At 33.1% G+C, this 20972-nt stretch overlaps 1 protein-coding gene across 3 annotated transcripts; it reads left to right on the forward strand.

Annotated features, from left to right (window-relative positions):
- Positions 1 to 3634: 3634 nt before the first annotated feature.
- LOC127811680 (GBF-interacting protein 1-like) lies at positions 3635 to 18490 on the forward strand. Of its 3 annotated transcripts, none has more exons than XM_052351769.1 (10): positions 3635 to 4093; positions 5709 to 5752; positions 9663 to 9768; positions 10480 to 10612; positions 10720 to 10802; positions 11008 to 11337; positions 12137 to 12485; positions 12973 to 13240; positions 16616 to 17041; positions 17931 to 18490. In XM_052351769.1, the coding sequence occupies exons 1-10, from the start codon at positions 3928 to 3930 to the stop codon at positions 18105 to 18107; spliced, it is 2082 nt and encodes a 693-aa protein (XP_052207729.1). In that variant the 5' UTR covers positions 3635 to 3927; the 3' UTR covers positions 18108 to 18490. The 3 variants fall into 3 exon arrangements, with proteins under 3 accessions (XP_052207729.1, XP_052207730.1, XP_052207731.1); XM_052351770.1 differs by having other exon boundaries at positions 12167 to 12485; XM_052351771.1 differs by having other exon boundaries at positions 9663 to 9729.
- The last annotated feature ends 2482 nt before the right edge of the window (positions 18491 to 20972 follow it).

The following is a 20972-nucleotide window of genomic DNA, read 5'->3' on the forward strand; positions in this document are numbered from 1 at the left end:
ATTTATCAAAATTTTAATTTAATTAATTATTCACTATTTAATATGCTAATGAATAACACTTTTAATTCAATATACTGCCATTCAATGTATATTAAAGAATAATTAACATATTATGTAGGTCACTTGACAAAATACTTATAATTTTTTTTTATTATATTATATTTATTTATAAGTAAATATTATAAAATCTATAATGTATCCACTCCAAGACGTTTGTTATTTTCTATTTATTATATTATAATTATAAATATAAATTAAAACTCTTAAATATGAGTAAGAATACGTTTTTTCAATAATAACAAAATTTTAAAAATATGAATTTTGATTTCTTCCATAGTCTTAAAAATGTGATATCTTAAATATTAATTAATATTGAAAAACCATAGCATTTGACAATCTTAAATAATTTTTTATAAATTTGTTAAGATATCACATTTTTAAGACTATAATATAATTATTAAAGTAATTAATAATTAATTTATCATTACCTTTGATTTAATGTAAGTTTTTGAGGGAAAAAATTCACAATTGATTGATACTTGGTACAATACTTTGTTTGACTATTATATTTTAATATTATATAAATATATATAGAATAAAGATATAAAAATGATATTTTAAATAAATATATAATTTTCTATGATTTAATTAATAGTTTAAGTTGTCTATTAATATTTCTCATAAAACCCATGCAAATTTAATACAAATTTTAGGGACAAACTATTATACTTTAATATAATGTATTATATATTATTATATTATACAAAAATAAGATTTTATTTAATAGATAATTTTTCGTGATTTAGTTAATACTTTAAGTATCTATTCATATTTCTCATAAATAGTATTTATTTTTTATTGATTGACGGATTAATTGATGAGAAGATCTAACAGAAAATATTTATTTTTGATTAATTAATAGCATTGAAAAATTCATGCAAGTTTAATACAAATTTTAGATGTAAAAAATAGTTTGGCAAATTTTTGGAGGAAATAAATATTTGCATACTATTCTACTATATATTATATTTATATTATATTATATAAAGATATAATTTTATATAAATGAATAATTTTTTATGACTTAATTAATAGTTTAAGTGTCTATTCATATTTCTCATAAATTGTATTTATTTGTTATTGATTGACGGATTAATTAAATATTTAATATTCACATAATAATGTATTGAAAATCCCATGATTAGCATTGAAAAACTCGTGTATTTAAAATTTATTATTAAATTTACAATAATTAGTACATATTATTTCAAAACAATTGAAAGATTTAAATTATTAATGCAAATTACAAAATATAAATTATTAATGCAATAAGTACTAAATGCAAGTTTTGGGAAAAATTTGATTACCACTTATTATTTCAAAGCAATTGAAAGATTTAAATTATTAATGTAATAAGTATTAATTACAAATCATTAATGTAAGTTTTGGGAGGAAATTTATTTTTTCAAGACTATTATACTTTTATATATATAAAGATTATTATATTATACAAAAATAATATTTTATTTAATGGATAATTTTTCGTGAGTTAGTTAATACTTTAAGTATCTATTCATATTTCTCATAAATAGTATTTATTTTTTATTGATTGACGGATTAATTGATGAGAAGATCTAATAGAAAATATTTATTTTTGATTAATTAATAGTATTGAAAAATTCATGCAAGTTTAATACAAATTTTAGATGTAAAAATAGTTTGGCAAATTTTTTGAGGAAATAAATATTTGCATACTATTCTATTATATATTATATTATATAAAGATACAATTTTATGTAAATGAATAATTTTTTATGACTTAATTAATAGTTTAAGTGTCTATTCATATTTCTCATAAATAGTATTTATTTTTTATTGATTGACGGATTAATTAAATATTTAATATTCACATAATAATATATTGAAAATCCCATTATTAACATTGAAAAACTCGTGTATTTAAAATTTATTATTAAATTTACAATAATTAGTACATATTATTTCAAAACAATTGAAAGATTTAAATTATTAATGCAAATTACAAAATATAAATTATTAATGCAATAAGTATTAAATGCAAGTTTTGGGAAAAATTTGATTACTACTTATTATTTCAAAGCAATTGAAAGATTTAAATTATTAATGTAATAAGTATTAATTACAAATTATTAATGTAAATTTTGGGAGGAAATTTATTTTTTCAAGACTATTCTACTTTTATATATATAAAGATTTTAGAGGTAAAAACAGGTTGAAGGGAAAAGAAAATTGCAAACTATTCTACTTTAATATAATACATAATATATTATTATATTATATAAAGATAAAATTTTATTTAATGGATAATTTTTTGTGACTTAATTTATATTTTAAGTGTCTATTCATATTCTTCATAAATAGTATTTTTTTTAATTGATTGATGGATTAATTAAATATTTAATATTCACGTAATAATGTATTGAAAAACGTATTATTAGTATTGAAAAACTCATGTATTTAAAATTTATTATTAATTTTACGATAATTAGTATTTATTATTTTTATTTCAAAATAATTGAAAAATTTAAATAATTAATGCAATAAGTACTAAACGTAAATTATTAATGCAAGTTTTGGGAAGAATTTTTTTTTCACACTATCTTACTTTTATATATATATAAAGATATGTATGTATATATAACATATAATAATATTAATGTAATATAATTTTATTCTTTTATAGGGTGTGTGTTTAATTGTTATTAACTAGACTAGATATTATAAGGTAGTGTTTGTTAATTAATATATAAATAATAAAAGTGAGATATGAAAAATATTACAAATAAAATTGATTTTAATTATATTTATTAAATTTATCTGACGACTCTTAAAAAAAAGTCATGTAACTTCTTATTTAAGTTTTTTCATTTAAATTTATCTATTCCTTTTTCGAATAAATTATCTTAGTTTTTACAGATAAAAAGAACGACGCATGTGTCATTCAATGTATTATAAAAAAATTAATAAATAATTTAATAAAATAATTAAAATATTTTACAACCTTATATTGACAATTCCATATTTTAGTTCAAAAAATATTTCGACATTATCTTCATAAAATATTATCTTAGTTATTTAACAAATACTACCCAAAAAATCACCAAGATTATAGCATAGTGAGTCTATGTTATAGCATCGCAAGTTTAATTTAATCTCTCATTAGGTATTGCATGATCTCATGACATGATTTTATTTGAATTTGAATTAATAAAAAGTAAATGTGCACTTGATCATTAAAATATCTCAAGACTAGGTGTGATTAAACATTATAATAATTCTTATTAAATCGCCAACTTTACTAAAATTTAAATTCACTTCCTTATATTATATCTGTAGCCCGACTATTCCATAAAAAGAAAAATAAATTAAAATGCAAAACATAAATTTCAAGTTACTAGTTAAATGCCACTTGTTCTGGTGCGTTAATTAAAGATAATAATGGGGGAAGGAAATCCCCACTTGGTTTAACTAATGAGATGGCTGCATTGGCAACAGCCAATTAATTTGATCGAAATTAAATTACTTATGTTTTAATTTATTTATAAATAAATTGGGTTTGATTAAAAGTGAGTTATTATTACAAGCCTAAAAATTATAATGCAGCAGCAGCGGCAGCAAAACTGCAAAAGTGGGCAACGAACGAACGATCGATGATGCTATAAATCAATTCAGCTGCCCGTCGTTGGACGCCTCTTAAATCAATTCGAAACATTCCAAATCTGTTGGTTCATGTCGCTGTTGGGCGGATCCATCTCTTTACACGGCGATTGATTGATTATATATGTACGACGATTCGCCATATTTATGACGTTTAGGAGTTGTTGAGAGAATTCTCCTCTCTTGCTAGCCTTCTTCCCAGTCGAGTGCGGTGCGGTTCGTTCACTGCAAATGAGTAGTGGCGGCGGTTCTAGGGTTCCAATCCCCGGGGACATTCGGCGGGTGATCCGAGACATCAAGGAGATCGCTGCCAGGCACAGTGACGACGATGTGTACGCAATGCTCCAGGAGTGCAACATGGATCCCGACGAGACCGCTCAGAGGCTCTTGTATCTCGGTGCGTGATTGTATCGTATCTTTATATGCCCGATTACCGCTTGTTCGTGATTGTGATCGTAATGGTTAGATCTGTAGCTTGTTTGCTGTTTGGTTGCCGCGAAATTGAAAAGAAAATTGAAAGAACACAGATAGCACAGATAGTGTGGTTTACGATATATTTGGATTTACAAAGGAGAGAGAAAACGAATTGAAAGTAAGATTAAAACTTATCTCTCCCCCCCTCTCCATCACTGCTTTAGAAATGAGAAGAAAATGAATAGATATTTGTATGTACATTCATTTTCCCTTTGGTTTTCTTTGAAAAGAATGCGCTCTGCACTACCAATGGTTGTGATCTGAGCTTTCCTGGCCTTAATTTTGCAGTTCAGGTGCCAATAAACCGAACGAAAGAGAGAAATTAACATTAAATAGTGTGGATTTTGGATTTCTCAGGGAAAGATATGTAAATGGATAAAGAGAGGGAAAGAAAACGAGGGTTTGAAGGGCTAGATATTTATCACAAAATTCGTTTTTGAGTATCCATAGAAATGTACACAAATAAGTCAAATTCTGAACTTCATTAACCATTTTAAACCACTCAAAGGCTCTTGTATATAGGTAGCCCACTTTTCTCTTTTCATGTATATATGCTAAGTGCTTGTTTGTGTTTATACACGTCATTGTTTGTAGTTCATTAGGTTGTGATTGTAATGGTCATGATCTATAGACTGTTTGGTTAACTTTTGTGTCTTAGTTGCTAAGAGGCAGAAGGAAACTGATGTAAAATATATTAAATAGTGTGGTTTACTCTACGTTTGGATGTTCAACTTGTGGAAGGAAAGGAAAATAAAATAAAAATGTTAGGAAAAAAAGATTTGGAGTTAGGTTTAAGTTTAGATGATTAGAAAACTAGAGTTGCTCTCTGGTACTGTAGAGCTAAATGTAAAGAGGGTCTTGGTAGCAATGGTAAGGTTGTTCTTTCGTGATTTGACCATGTGTTTGAGTTGTGAAACAACTTTTTTGCAAAGCAAGGGTAAGGCTGTATACAAAAACGGCCGTCTCGTATCTGGGGGACCCTTTAGAAAAAAGCAGAAATTTTTCAAAAATTAATCTTCAGTTCAGTTGTCTGTAACAACTTTGTGTAACATAAGGGTAATATCTCTAGCTTGTTCTTTTATATATATATGTGTGTGTGTGTGTGTGTGTATAAATAAATTTTTTGTAGTTTGGTTAGCATGAAATTGAAAGAAATTATACCAAAAGTAGATGGAATAGTGTTCCATTTGTTATGTTTTGACTCTGATTTATGAAGTGAAAAGAAGAGGAAAGGAATAAGACAGCAAAAGACATGAACTTTTTCAAGCTATTTTCTTTATAGATTTGATTTGGTTGAAAAAGGGAAAACATGAATAGATAATTTACTTAACTACCATTAAACAACCCTGAGACCCTTGGATCTTGGTAGTCCAGTATAGATGTAAACGCATACAAATAATACATGCACTGCACTAGCTCATGTTTATAAACATTAAACAGTGTTGTTTGTTATAGTAATTGAATAATGCTGTTTTATAGCTTATTTGATCCAAAAAAAAGCCTGTCAAAGATAACCAGTGTTCTGTTTGGTCTTGCAGACACATTTCATGAGGTAAAAAAGAAACGTGATCGGAGAATAATGGTAAGCCGCACCATCATCATCGGTTTCAACTTTCTAAGCACTGAAAGGATTTTCTTTTTCTTTTTCTTTATTTATTTTTTTGTTTGTCTATGTGTTCATGAGATTGTGGTTTTCTTTTCTGAAAGTTGTAGCTATTAGTGCATCTGGTTTGACTTGGAGATAAAATGTCCTAGTTTGTCCTTTATATTATATGACGATGTAGTGTCAACATTTCTGGCACATGAGTAATTTTGTTAACTATGAAGATGCCAAATAGATTCTTTGTTTGAAGTAGATCTGTTATCTGGAAAATTAGGGCTTCTGTTTCAATGGGGTTCAATTCAGTTTCTGGTCCAATAGAGTAAGTTGTTTCCATCCTTGGCTGTTATTTTGGCACTTTATAAGTTCTTTTCACTTGTCCTTTAGTGCCCAGTAGTGAAACAAATTTCAAGTACTTTGCCATCAACTATCTGACGTGGAAAAAGCCCTTACTCTGTGAGGTAATTTCTTTAACTAAAAAGGATCTTGGATGGAGCACGACTTTAGTTCTTGACTCTTTACAGTTCTCCCCACTGACGTCCCTAACAGCAAGACAGAGGGCGAGTGGTCTTGGTGGTCTTTTCAGCCAAGAGCAGTCCAATGCTTAAGCCAGCAGGGATATTCAAGGTGGTTCTGCTAAAAAAGATAAAATTCTCCTATAAAAAGAAATTAAAATTCAAGTTTCTCATATGTCATTATGGAATTTGGTCTCCCTTTTTATAGAAACTCAGAGCAGTGCTTTACTTTGAGGGGATGAAATTTAATCTCTTTTTCTGGAAGTTAATTATGCTTATCTAATCCATACAATTGAGATTAGCCTCTGGAATCAAACACTATGAGCTATCATTATCTTGGTCAATTCAGAATCTGCACTATATTAAGCTCTGCATTTTGGATTCATTCGTAGGCTATATCTCTTCAAATATTCATTCACTTCTGGCATCTTGCTTTGGGAAAAAATTGTCAAATGAATTTCTTGCATAAGGTGGAAATCTTGGGTATTTTTATTTTAGGGTTAAAAATTGTATAAGGGGTGTACAGAACTCCTTGCTTTGTGAGGGTTATATTTGTATACAGCCTTCTCCTTTCTTTTCCTGCAAAGAGGCTGTTTCTACAACCGAATTTGTCACCCTCTGGTTACATAAATGGCAATATCTTGTAATGAGCTGTGTACAAAAATTCATGCTCCATAATTTTGGGGAAAATGGTGCTTATCAGTATACAGACAAACCAGTTACTTGTGCACACATGTACAAGTATGAATATGCAGGCATCTGTACTTCATATTTGTGATTCCCTGTATTTTGATTGATATAGATATCATTTCTTATTCAAATATCCATCTATGAGTAATATATTAGTTTGACCAAATATATGGGTTCTACGAGGGAGATCATCACTTGGGCAATTGATTGTTATTAAGATTGTCCCCTACCAATCATTTATGGTTTGAGTAAAGATGTCCTAGCTATTTGGCTTAGCCATCTATGGGTAATAGATTAGTTTGTATAGGTACATACTTCTGTTGATTGGAGTTGGTATATGCGGGACTATCACTCAGGGAATTCATAGATATTAGTTTCATATTTTATTGAAGTACATCCCAGCTTTCCTTAACCATCTATAGGTAATACTTAGAAGCTTCCACTATTATGGTGTCTGTTAACTAGTTATTGGTTGAGTTCAATTTCACTGTGGCAACAATTTATCATCTTGGTATGTTTGCTAAATGCATGCATGAATGCACACATACTTGTGTGCTTATTAACAGGTACACAATGCTGTTACAGTAATTCATGTGTTTCATCATTACGAGGATTTTGATTACATGGTCAACTTTTGTTCAAGTATTCCTCAATTGCAAGACCTGAATTTTTGAAAGACATAAATCCAACAGGAAATGGGATTTCTAAAGCAATTGTAGGCTAGGATAATTAATCATAATTTCAAAGAAATTGGGAATTGAGTTCAGATTCTAATCAAAAGAAGATAGAGATGAGATGGATTATCATAGTTGCGGAGGGATTTAGATTGTCTGGAATTCTAAATTGAGGATAAACTGGATTTCAAAAATTAAGTCTAGGATAAGTTGTGATAAATCAGAATATATATGTATATATATTATTGGAAGAGAATTTTGTGAAGGATTAGGATTTATTAAAGAATTGAGAAACAAGTCAATTCCTTGCTGAACAAGGATTTTTCATTCGAAATTGGAGTTCAAACTCCTTGTTGAAGAGGGATTAGGATTAAAGTTGTAAATTTTGAAGGTAAATTAGAAGAAAGACCCATGTATTATCTTATTAGAATTTGATAGGGATTATAATTAATTGGAGAATCAGAAACAAAAGCGGAAATTGAATCCAAAACCAAAGAGGATGATGAACCCTAAGAAGCTTATAAATACAAGCTTAGAGGAGGATTAAATCATGAAACTTAGCTATGAGCATGTCTGAGAAGCAAAGCTTCTTGATTATATTGTGGGTTTTTCTACAAAAGGGGTTAGGTGGGTGTTTATTCCTATACTAATATGTTTTGAAAATTATTCCCATGCATGCTTTGAAAATTATTCTTGACATGATATAAATTGTCAATCCTATAAGTTGATATACATACCTAAATTACTGATTTGAAATTTAAATTGAGAATGTGGAATGGTGAAATTGTTTTGAGAAACATGAAAAGATTGCGATGGTTTTGACTTTTGAGAAACATGATATAAAGATTCTATGAACGGTTCTTGTGCATTGGTGAATCTAGGAACTAGGGGTATTGGCTAGATCCGGGAAGAGTATTGGGTCACCTTGTACAAATATTGGACTTCAGGAACTAGGTGTGCCAACTAGTTATTAGCTAGAACCAGGAAGAGTACTGGGTCCCTGCTTGCAAAGATGAATCCAGGCTATATTGCCATTGAAATTTTTGTTGAAATGATGGTTTATTTATACGGTGGAAAATTGATAGCTAAATCATGTGTTGTGGATGTTTATTGTTTGTGATACTTGTTATTGCATGGGAAATGTTGGTGAACTTTTGAAACTAAAATTTGTTTATTATACATATCACAATCTTTATATTGAATATTGATTGATTTTGTGGAGTAATCTTCACTGGGCTTTAAGCTCACCGTTCTTCCTAACATATTTTTTCAAGTGAGCAAGATTAGTGGGGCTAGATGTGGAGTTGAATCGGGGGATTAATAATGTACTCAGTTTGGGACAGTGTAATTTTCAGTTATTTTTGGGATAATATGGAAGGATCTTTAGGCTCTGTGAACTTTATGTCTTGGCTTAGGGTTCATGGCCAGTTGCACAACCCGTAAGGTGTGGCATCAACAGTCCTTGCTAAATATTGTGTCACGACCCCAAGGGTGGATTAGGCATAGGATATTACATGTATTAGTTAGTGGTTGTACCTTAATGCTTTGCTGGTTTGTACCTTTACATAGGAAACCTATAAGTAGGTTGTAACCTAGAGAATTAGTCATATTGTGGAATGATAAACTGAATTTCTCTCAAACTCTCTCTCTAATTTCCCTCCCAATTCTCTGTTCTCCTTCTCGATCTCCTCTGTTAGCCCTCTATTCTTGCTGTATTCCTCCATTTCTGTCTAATTCTTCCCCATACTCTTCTCTATTTCCCATCCAAACCCTAGGAAAACCCTTGGTTGTGACATATTGGAGTATAAAAAAGTGTAAATTACTTTCACTTCTTTGACCTATCTGTTGATTTAAATGATTTAGAATGAAATTTAGTCCTCATAATTGTGCAACTTGGGGAAAATTTAAACTATATTGCTACATGAATTGTGTTCTCCATTTGGGATGCAAGTACATTTCCAAATTTCTGTCTCTAGAGAGCTTGACCATTTGCTATTTCTTGTATCATTGTAGGATGTAAAGAGCAAAGACACTGAAGAATACAGGTTGATGAGAGGGACACATGGAGGAGGTGTTAGAGGTGGTCAAGGGAACTATTCTTCTTCTTATATCTCTCATCGTATGCCTAGATTTATTTGAAACTTCAATTATCCCTTTATTGCATTCATATTAGACAAAATGTCTGTTTTATTTATTTATTTATTTTTTTGTAAATGAGAAATTCATAGAACAGAAAGAGCAAAAACGTACTCAGCAAAAGCTAGGGCATACCCGAGCTGAGTTCAAAATCTTGTTAATATAGTTTTTATTTCTTGAAGTTGTCAGTTTTAGGCTTGTAGCTACTTCATCCATCTTGAGTTTGAGTGCTTTACCTTCTATAGCCTTTTGGAAGAAGAATGGCCCCTCTAGGATTGCTGGATGTAAACTACATTCCGGCATGCTACTTGCACTTAGAGATAGTAACTTTTAGCAGTGGAGAATTTCCTCTGCCTCTTTCTTCCCCTATTTTAAATGATCCGTTAGTTGTAGTTCTAGTATGCATATTGGACAAGAACAAGAACCAGAAATCACAAGCCTTAGTCCATCAGCATTGAACAAGAGAGAGATGGGAAGGGAAGGGAAGAAAATTGGTCAGTCATTTGATGTATTAAATGTAACTTGCAATTTGGGTCCCTGAGGGAGAACCAGGAATTGTTTTTCAGCTGCAAGTTTTGAAGTTTGATATTTATTAGTCTGAGAGATCTGTGAAACAAAATCTTTACATGCTTCTTCCTAATTCTTATTTTACATGTATTGATATTGTAACTTTTTTTTGTCTTGTTGCTTGTAGGTGGTGGTGGAGGAAGGAATAAGGGTGCTCAAAAGGAAAATGGAGTTGGTGACTCCATGAAGAGAGGTTCTAAAACTGACTCTCTGACAGCTCCAGCGGAAACAGAAAAAAGTATGGACCTTCTTGGTACAAGGTAAATGTTATCAATTTTGAGTTCTATATTGTGGTTTTATTTGGTCAAATTTCCCATAAATTTACAAAAAATCTGTGATTCATTTTAAAATCTTTATTATGTTACAGCTCTTCAAAAGTTGCAGTCAATGGGGTTGCAAGTTTACCTAATACACATGCCAGCCATGAATCTGGACTGAAATTGTCTGCAGGTATTAGTCATAACCTTTATAATGGCAACTACACAGTGCTAATAAATAGGAACAATTTTGTTTCAGACTTTTGCTGATAAAATTCTCCCTCTCCACTCCCAAAGTTTAGGCTGGAGTTGGATTAAGAACAGAAAGGTCATATCTTGTTCTCATCTCTTAGCTTGTACAGCTTCATCATTTGTGTCTGGTGTATGCTGTGTTTCAGATTCTGTGGTGGTGCCACCTTACAACCCCCAAATCCCTGGTGTTGAGACAATCAGAAAAGAAGTGAATGGCCAAAGGATTGCTGCTGAATCTTGTGCCAGTAACCTCTCTAGGATTTCAAATACTGCTCATGATGTTGTGAGTAATTTTAAAACAGCGTCTGGAGACGTGGCATTTACGGAAAAAGTACCAATAGAACTCCAGATGGTTGAAAAGAATCAGACTTCAGAGGAGTCTCAATCATCATCTGTGACTACCCGTCATGGTTATTTGGAAGTCATTTCTGTCCAAAATGGTCAGTCATCCCGAGAACTAACGGGTCCTTCCAGAGGTACCGTTTAGTTTACATTACGCTTTGCATGTTTTAACAATCATATAGTCATGCTATTTAATCTGCTATGAATCATGTCTACAATGCCTTTTCTTTTAATTTTGTTTCATAATCTAGATTTTCAGACCATTGGGTATTTCCTCATATCAGGTTTAAGTCAGATGTTCTTCAGTTCTTCACTTTTGTCTCTCCTGTTTGCAGTTTCATTCAAATTTGTGTAGTCTCAAATAGATAGTTTAGGAAGCCATCAGTACAAGCAGTTAGATCTAATGTTGATATGAGGAACTGGTCTTTTAATTTTTCATGTGTGCACCCTGCAGAATAAACTGCACACTATTGAGAACTAAGTTTGGTTGTGAATTACCTGTCAGACATATATATGAATCTATAGACATTATTAAGAAGATTGTTGCAATTTTCTTTTGCGTATGCTGCCATATGTTGATGGTACACTAACGTCATTCTGTTTCCGGTCTGATGTGCGGACAGCATTTTCACGTCTTTTTCCAATTTTCATATTAGAAAGTCTGGTTTTATCTGTCTTTGGTTTGATGCCACTATCGACGTTGGTGCTATGCCAATTGGTATGCAGTTTCTTTGAAGATGACAGAAAAATTGATTTCCCAAATTAAAGATTCGTTGTAGTTTTGATGCTGTAATGTTATATAAAGTATAAATATCTGGCTGTTTGACTAATTTGATCAGCATCATTTTTTGTTATTTTGTTTGTAACATTCAAGAATCCATCATGTGCTTGTACTCTTGTTGCTTTGTATCTTACCTGTGCCTTTTGATTTAGGTGTTAATTTTCTCAATCCCTCAACTGCAGTTGCATCTGTGGTTATAACCAAGAAAGTGGAAGCTGGTTCTCAGTCAATTCATGAACAGAATGATGTTATAGATGAAGCGAATTCAAAGCTTGATATGAAGCTAGCAAAGTTAAATATTTCTTCTCATCGGCCTGTTATTTTTCCTGATCATCTCCAAGTCCCTGAAGATATAAAGAATGGTCTGATTTTTGGAAGTTTGTTTGCTACTTCTGAAGTGGGTGTGAAACGTGTAGAGGAGACTGATGACAGGAAGGGTTCTGTGCCTGCTATTGATTTGCTTCAGGAGAATGACAAGGCTGTTTCAGAGACTCCTCTGAGGTCAATATAGTCTCTAGAATACAGATACACACACACACACATATATTTACATTTTCAGTCTTATTTGTTTTAGTAATTGAGCTTTTTTTGTTTCTTCAAAGATAATCTTCAGTAATTTTCCTACTTTCTGAGCTTAGTTTTTATATTTTCAAGTATCAGATTCATCTATATGTGAACAGGCTAAACTTCAATTCTTTTATTTATTTAAGCTAAAATAGAGTTTGTAAATTAGCATTAGAGGTTTGAATTCGCAAAATGAGAATTCTATTACTCATTTTCCTTGAAAACTCTCCTCCCTTAATATATATTTGAGCGTATGTCCAACTGCACATGATGGGAACATGTAAGATATTCAACATTGGTAGTTTACAAGTTTTGACTCCATTTAACGTAGTCTAAAACCATAAGAGGATGTAAATAAATTTGTGTTGGTTTTCAATATGTTACTTTCTGATCTTCCATTCATATTTTCCAACAATTTCTGCAGTAATCCAAGTGTATCCTCAACTGCTCAAGAAGTAGATTCTCCTGATAATCCACATTCTCTGTTACATGCACCTGGAAAATTGTCAAATTTGGAAGAGAATGTTTCATTGGGTCCTGCTCCAACATTTGATCATCCAAAACAAGAGACTTTGTTTCCTAGAGGAGGGCCTCAGTACCCCTTTGTTCACACTAATCTAGACTACAGCTTCCCGTTGGTTCAGCCAATGTTAGGGAGCCGGATTGTACAATGTCAAGGAACTGAGCCTCAGGCATGTGAACTTTCTGCCACCTTCTACACTCTTCCTATACTGTTTTTCTGTCATTTGTTTCACAAACAAACTTCTATGTTTTACTTTTATCTATATTTATGCATATTGTTATGTTGATGTTCAGATATTTTGTGCCCCTATTGCATACTGGAACTCTATATTTCATCAATTATCTTCTTGGAGAGATAGCGGTGAACTATTAATGTCAGCAATGGAGAGTATTTTTCTGGTAAACAAGATTCTAAAATGTAGGCTTAGAAATTCCTAGTTATATTTGCCAATTTGGCTAAAAAATTACAACTTTTCTCTTTCTAAGTGAAATTCAACCATCATGGAATGCGTTTGTTGTCCTCCTTATCTTTATGTTTTTTTTGATAAGTATGCAACAGAAAGAAGCAAACGCCAATAAATAGGTGATGCAGAATGTGTAGGAAATTGGAGAAAATTTAGAAGAAGAAAAAGGGAGGAGAGGAAGAAATTGAAGCCAAGAGAGGAAACAAGTTACGGAAGAGTTCCAGCTGAGAATATAGAGAAGTAGAAAAAATAGAGGTTTAATAGCAGTAGAAAGTGATGACAACACAATAAGAAGAAGATGCAGCAACAAGAAGAAGTCCAGAAAAAAGAACAAGAGAAATTGAGAAAAGATAACAAGAAGAAATGGAGAGAACCTATAGTGATACAGAGAAAACTGGAACAGACAAGGACATAAGAAGGGGAAGAAGAAGATAAGGGAAGAGAGAGACCTCAAGCTGCTTTATTAGCCTGGATGGCTTAAGGCTATCCAAGAAGAATTTGTAGCCTTACAGCATAATGGACCTTGGAAGCTTGTTCCACACTCTTCTGACATGAATCTAATTGGTTGTAAATGGGTATTTAGGGTCAAATATAACCCAAATGGTACTGTTTTGATGTACAAGGCTCGGTTGGTTGCTGAAAAATGATATACATAATTGAGAGAGAAAGAAGAGAGGAAAAGAGAAATTGGATGGAGAAGAAATAATCAAAATCTATTAAGCTAGAGTTACCAGTATTTATACCAAAACACTGTAAGTCTGTAACTGCCATGTACATTCTACCTATGCTAGTTACAAGGTACAACTACTCTATACAACACACCTAATACAAGCTAATATGAACTCAACACTCCCACTCAAGCAGGCATATACATATCATATGTGCCTAGTTTGGAACAAATATACTCAATCCTCGGACCTTGAAGAGCCTTAGTGAACAGGTCAGCCATTTGATCCATAGTCCCAACAAATATTGTAGAAATCTCACCAGAAACCAATTTTTCTTGCACAAAGGGAGAGTTTATTTCAATATGCTTGGTCCTTTCATGGAAAACATGATTAGAGGCAATATGAAGAGCAACCTGATTGTCACACATAAGCTGCAAAGAACCTGAATCACCAAACCGCAGCTCCTCAAGAAGTTTCAGCCAAATTAGTTCACATGTGGCTAATGATAATTCAACTTCCTAACTAGTCTCCTATAACGCCTTGGATCATGAATAGGCTCGTTCTGCCTAGGAACAAGCTTAGAATTAGGATCCATAGGCGTACCAATGGCCTAGAATCCAACATGCCTAGATCTAGCAACCTCAATACCCAAGAAATACCATAGTAGACCCAAATCTTTAGTCTGAAAATGAGAATGCAAATGAGCCTTCAACTGGGAAATTTCAATCCCTCATTCATGATCTTGAAACTTCATTTGCTCTAAAATCTCTTGGTTCATTCAACTATTTCTTGAGATTTGAAGCTTATCGTGCTCAATTGACTGATTAATGTGATATTTTCCCTAATCTTGCCTTGTATAGAAAGCTGATTGGATCACTTCAATATCTGACCTATACTAAGACAGGCATTGCTTTTATATTGAACAAGGTTTTAGTCAGTTTCTTGTGTCTCCAAAACAGCAACACTATCAGGCTTGTGAAAGTTTCTTAAGATATCTAAAAGGCATGCTTGGTTTGGGTCTTGTTTTCACTCCTTCACCTGCTTTGACTATAAAGGTATTTACAAATGCGATCATGCTGGTTGTAAAGTTACCAGAAAGTCAACCAGTGGGTTGTGTGTCTATTTGGGTAATAATCTGCTTGTTTGGAGTTCTAAGAAACAGTCAGTAGCAGCCAAAGCAGTTGGGGAAGCTGAATACAGAGCTTTAGCTCAAGGGGTTTCAGAAATCTTATAATTGAAGTCTTTATTTACTTAGCTTGGATATTCTTTTTCCCATTCACCAGTTCTTTGGGGTGATTGAAAATCCTGTTTTTCATTCTTGGACTAAGCATATTGAGATTGATATCCATTTTGTCCGAGAAAAAATGGAGAATGGTGATGTTGATATTAGATGTGTACCCTATGAGCATCTGACAACTGATATATTTACAAAGGGTTTACCCAGAGACAGATTTTTATCTCTTTGTAATAAATTGTGTTTGAAGACTTCTCAATTTCTTTTAAAGAATTGTGTGACAAAAGAGCAAGCAGAACAAAAAGCTTCTATGCCAGCAACTAGATGTCATCTGAGGGGGAATGTTAAGGATAATCCCAGTTATTGCTATATATTTATAAGAGGAGAAGAAAGGAAGAGAAGTTAGGGTAGTATTGTTTTTAGTAATCAACTGCTTTATTCTCAGTTCTCTGTAAGACTATTTTGTCCTTTTCTGTTATAACAAACAACAGTTACTTGCATAGCTTGTTACTGCCAGCTGTTAGAGACAGTTTGTTTGTTACTGCCAGCTGTTGGAGATGGTGTGTTAAGAGTTTCTGTTGAGTAGTATATAAACTCAACAAACCTCATTGTATCATTTTGAGATCTCATTTTTCAGAGTTAGAGAATAATTTTCCTTTCAGTTTTCTCTAAATTTTCTTTTTCCTCCTTTCTCGCTCTTTGACATTCATTCAGAATGGTGTAGGACCTCTTTGTTATTGATCCTATGGATTTTGTTGGAATATATAACAGTGCAAGTTATTTGTTGATGATTTGATATGAACCAGGGTGAAAACAAGTCTATCATTGGACTAGTATCTTAAGTAAATCTCTCTGGTACTAGAAGCTGTTGTTAGATCTTTAACTTTGACAGGATCGGTGCCAGTACACATACCATTCCAGCTCCCTAGTACCAATATCAAAGTAAATCGTTTTTTTTTTTCTTCCCCAATATTTCTTGACGAAAACAAGTACACAGGATAAATGGGAGGGCAAAAAAGCAAGTTATCTAGACATTATTTCTCCCAGCACATGCACTATGCCTTAATTGTAATGCCTTTTGAATGATATTTAATTAGAAGGATTAGCAGAGACTACTTTGTTTTCTGAATCAATTGTTATTTTCATTTCTAATCTTTCCATATCTTTCTTCAATTGTAGAGTGGGAATTCGCTGGTTTCATCTACATCAGGTTCAATGACAACTTCTAACCGACCTTTGGGTGTTGGACTGAGTTCTACAGCTGCATCTCCGCCACCATTTCCTGTTTTACGGCAACCTTATCCTCCCTATTACTTACCAATTAGCCCCTATTTCCCCCCATTTTATTTCCCCCCAAATGCGCATCAATTTTTAGGTCACAGTGGGTTTCTTCAGCAGCCTTTGACAGGAAATGCATATCTATCTCCAGTGCTTCCACAGGGCAAGCCAGGAATTAGTTCTGGAAATCCGACCCAATTAGGAGTTCCATTTTCTTGTGGTTCTTATGGCCCTAGTCTGCCTGTGATTTCTGGAAGTTCTGGTGGTAATGAAGATCGTGTGGCTTCTGAGTTGAAGCAAAGCAGCATTCGCCCAACTTTCCAACAGGTTTCTCAATAACTCCTCATATTTTAATGCATAATTCAGGACTGATTTTTGCTGACCTTATGTTACTATAAAACTTATCTTTTACATAGTTCTTCTATATCATTGATGCCAGGGTGAATTTTGTTTTTTTGCTATCTTGCCAGCAGCGCAGAATGGAATAATAAAATCATAATAATAAAACTACATAGTTTTATGTCGACCCTATTTTCTTTCCATAAGGTGGGTCTGCTTGCTTAATTCAAATCTCTGTTTTTGCGCTTCTGAAGAAATTCATATGTTCTCTTTTTTAATCTAGAGTTTGTTATGGCACCAGTTCTAAGCATTGAAACTATATTAAAATGATTATCATTTTCTCACCCGTATGTACATTGTAAATATATTCTCAGAATGGAGTTCCATGATCTGCTGAGATATTAATCATTGCACTTTTGGTCCCAAATTGTTTTTGTTCTGTTTAAGGGCCTATTTAGTTTTGTTCTTAGTATTTATATTTTTGCTTTCAGATTTTTGATCCTTGGAGTTAGTTACCTTAGTTTGTAAGTTGTCGCATTTGATTAATAACCCTAACAAGAAGACAACACAAAGTTGCATTTTTTCACTGAGCAATTAATTCCCATCAGTTTGTTGCATGTCGGAATATGATCCAATAATGGAAATCATATATATTTTGAGGTTTCTTAGGTCATATTGTACAACCTTCTCTGGCTCATCCTCACCTTTTATTAATTACATTTCAATGTAGTAGAAGGTAGCAAACCATGTTGACTAACCGTTGCTTTCTTTTTATGCTCATCCATCCGGCTTCATTTTATCTGTTCAAGATATCTCTTATTTGTATGCCAATTTTTTCTATAACCATTCTCCACAAGGCACTTCTTTACCTCCGCAGGCTGGGTATATTCCATTTCCTGGAATTTATCATCCATCACAGACGACGGTTTCTCCCCAAACTAATCGTCCACTTCTGCAACAGTCTCCGGCTGCGGCCGGGTCCATCAAAACAGCAGGGCCCCAACCGGGGGCTTATCAGCTGCCTCAGCATGCGGCCAATAGGAACTCTGGTTGATACTGTTGTCCATTATGCAAGTGTTCAGTGAGGAAAAAGCATGTGGGAAGATATGATGCTTAATGCCCGAATTGAGTGTAAATACGAATGATGGCCCTGAAAATTTTAGGGACACTCATTTGATAGTAGCGATACAAGAAACATTCACCGGTCATTTCATGTTGCGACAAACTTTTTAAGTTTATAGATTTAAGGTTAATAGTTATTTTCTTTTTCTTTTCTTTTTTTTGTCCTTTTTTGGTGGTAAAAAAGGGTTAGCTGTTTTTGTGTCCTTGTTTGAGTCATAGGAAAGAACTTTGCTAAAGAGGATGACCGAGACTTGTCATGTATCACCTGTATATCCGAATTTTGGTAGCCGTAATTGATGGTTGACGTTGTTGTAATTTTGTAGAATTTTTTTTTTTTTCATTTCCATCCGTATCTTATCATCAAGTTTCTGAAGTTATCTTCCCACTTATCATATTTTATTTGAAGACTAATTTTTGCATTTTCTTTGCATAATCTTGAGATCCCATTCAAGGTCAAGGTGCTTGCCTGTTTGTTTGATAATTTTGGTGCTCTTGATTATTTGATTTGTGCTATTCTGGAGTGTAGGCTGTAGCGATGTTGCAAAATTCATATTTCACAATCAACTTACGGTGTGATTATCCATATGCTAGTGTTTGATGTTTGCATTTTCTTTAGTGTTTATGGCTGTTTTTTTTATTAGTAAATAAATGTATGTATTGATCAAAATGGGCTATACAAATACATTGGGCATACCTAAGAAGAACAAAAGTAAGGACCAAAGCTAATGACCCAGAATGAGGGATTTAAAATGAGTTAAAGGATGCAAAGAGAAAATAATTTTGTATATTTGTGTTTTAACTCTACTAACGATGATATCCACATATGGGCTTTGGCCTTCAAAGATGTGGCGATTGCAAGCTGTCCATAAGTAGTAGATTATGTTGGCAAGAGCAATTCTCTTGGCCTTAGACTGCCAAGAAGATCCTTGGATCTTCTTTTTTGATCCATTTTAAAGTGTTTGGCAATATATGACATTAATCTACGGATGCCAATCCAAGCTTTAATTTGTCCCCAAACTTATTGAACATTGGAAGAATAAATGCTGGTGAGATTCCTCGCATGTACCACTAAGGCTGCAACCTTTCTCTATGTCCAGAAAAAATAGGTTGTCCTTTGTTAGCAATCTAGAATTTGTACTGAGCCACAAGATGAATGCCTACTTAAGAGGCATAACAGAATTCCGAAAATCCCTAGCCCATAATTTACTAATCCCCTTTGTACAGAAGTGATTATAAGCATTCAACATTCTGATAGAGTTCCCTTGATTCCACCTCTCGATTAGCTGAATAGTTGCTGCCATCGAACCCTTCAAGTGGCACAAAGAATCCCTGATTGCAAATATTTTTTTCAATAGAGGAGAATCATCCTTTTTCAATGATCTTTCCCAAATCAAAATATTCCCAAGATAAGCATGGTTAACCCATCTGACCTAGAGGAAGTCCTCTTACTATGAAAATTCCATAACATTTGGTCAAGTAGAGCTATGTTTCAGCATCTCAGATCCTTAAAGTCCAAGCCTCATTATTTCTTTGGAAGGCAGACATCCTTCCAAGTGATAAGGGAATGAGGAGAGTTCCAAAGAAACTGCCTACACAATTGAGTAATTTTGTCAATGATAGCAACTGGAATAGGCAAAATTGTGAGCCAAAAACACTCCACCCCTTGGAGAATACTCTTAATCAACTCAGCTCTATTAGCATATGATAAATCGCACACTTCCAAGCTTTAATATGACCAGTGATTGCATCAATAAGAGGCGAATAATAGTTAACTTTGAGCTTAACTGCAGCAATTGGGATGCCAAGATACTGAAATGGCATTTGACCCTTCGAGAATTTGGATAAGTTTTGGATGGCCTCCAGGTCTTGGACATCAATTTGAGCGCAATACATGTTAGACTTGAATTCATTCACACATAAACTAGAAATGGCTCCAAAATTCGAAAGACAGTCATAGATAATTTTAACTGATGGAAAGTCCCCTCTAGCCAGCAACATCAAATCACTTGCAAAAGCGAGGTGAGTAATTCGAAGGTTGCCACAACGATGATGAAAATTAAACTCAAAGCTAATAGTTGCAATCTTTAGAGATCTAGAAAAGTATTTCAAACATAAAACAAACAAAAATAGGGATAAGAGATCCCCTTGACCTACACCTTTTCTCTTTTTAAAGAATCCACATAAACTGCCATTGATTAAAAAAAAGTAGGAAGTAGAAGAGATGCACTCCATCACCCAACTAATAAAGGTAATGGAGAAGTCGAGACCAATAAGCACCTCATTAATAAACTTCTAGTTCACTGAATCAAAGGCTTTCCTGATATCCACCTTAGCGAGCAAACGGGGAGAGACTCTCTTACGATCGTACTGCCTCAATGATTCTTGGACCAGATGAATATTGTCTACCATGCTTATTCCTTGAATGAAAGCTGATTGAGCTTGGTCCACTAGAGAGTCTAGAATTGGAGCCACACGAGCAGTCAAGATTTTGGAAATAATTTTATATGTCACATTACAACATGTAATTGGCTTATAGTCATGCAAAAATGGTCACCCACAATATACCAAGCTTTCTTAAAAAGTAAGACGGAGACGGGGAAATTTATCCTCCACAAGGCATTTTTAATTTCTTGTCTAGAAATGAATCATGAGTTTGATTATTAGTGACTTTTGGCCCTGCATCAAACAAAGAAGCATCAATTTGCTCACATAATGATTCTGTGCCCAACAACCCCTGGTAATAGTTGATAAATTCCTCTTCAAGTTGCTGCATGGAGGTCGTAGGAGTCCCATCTGC

The sequence above is a fragment of the Diospyros lotus genome, chromosome 10 (assembly GCF_014633365.1).
Source record: "Diospyros lotus cultivar Yz01 chromosome 10, ASM1463336v1, whole genome shotgun sequence".
In the NCBI taxonomy this organism is placed as follows: Eukaryota; Viridiplantae; Streptophyta; class Magnoliopsida; order Ericales; family Ebenaceae; genus Diospyros; species Diospyros lotus.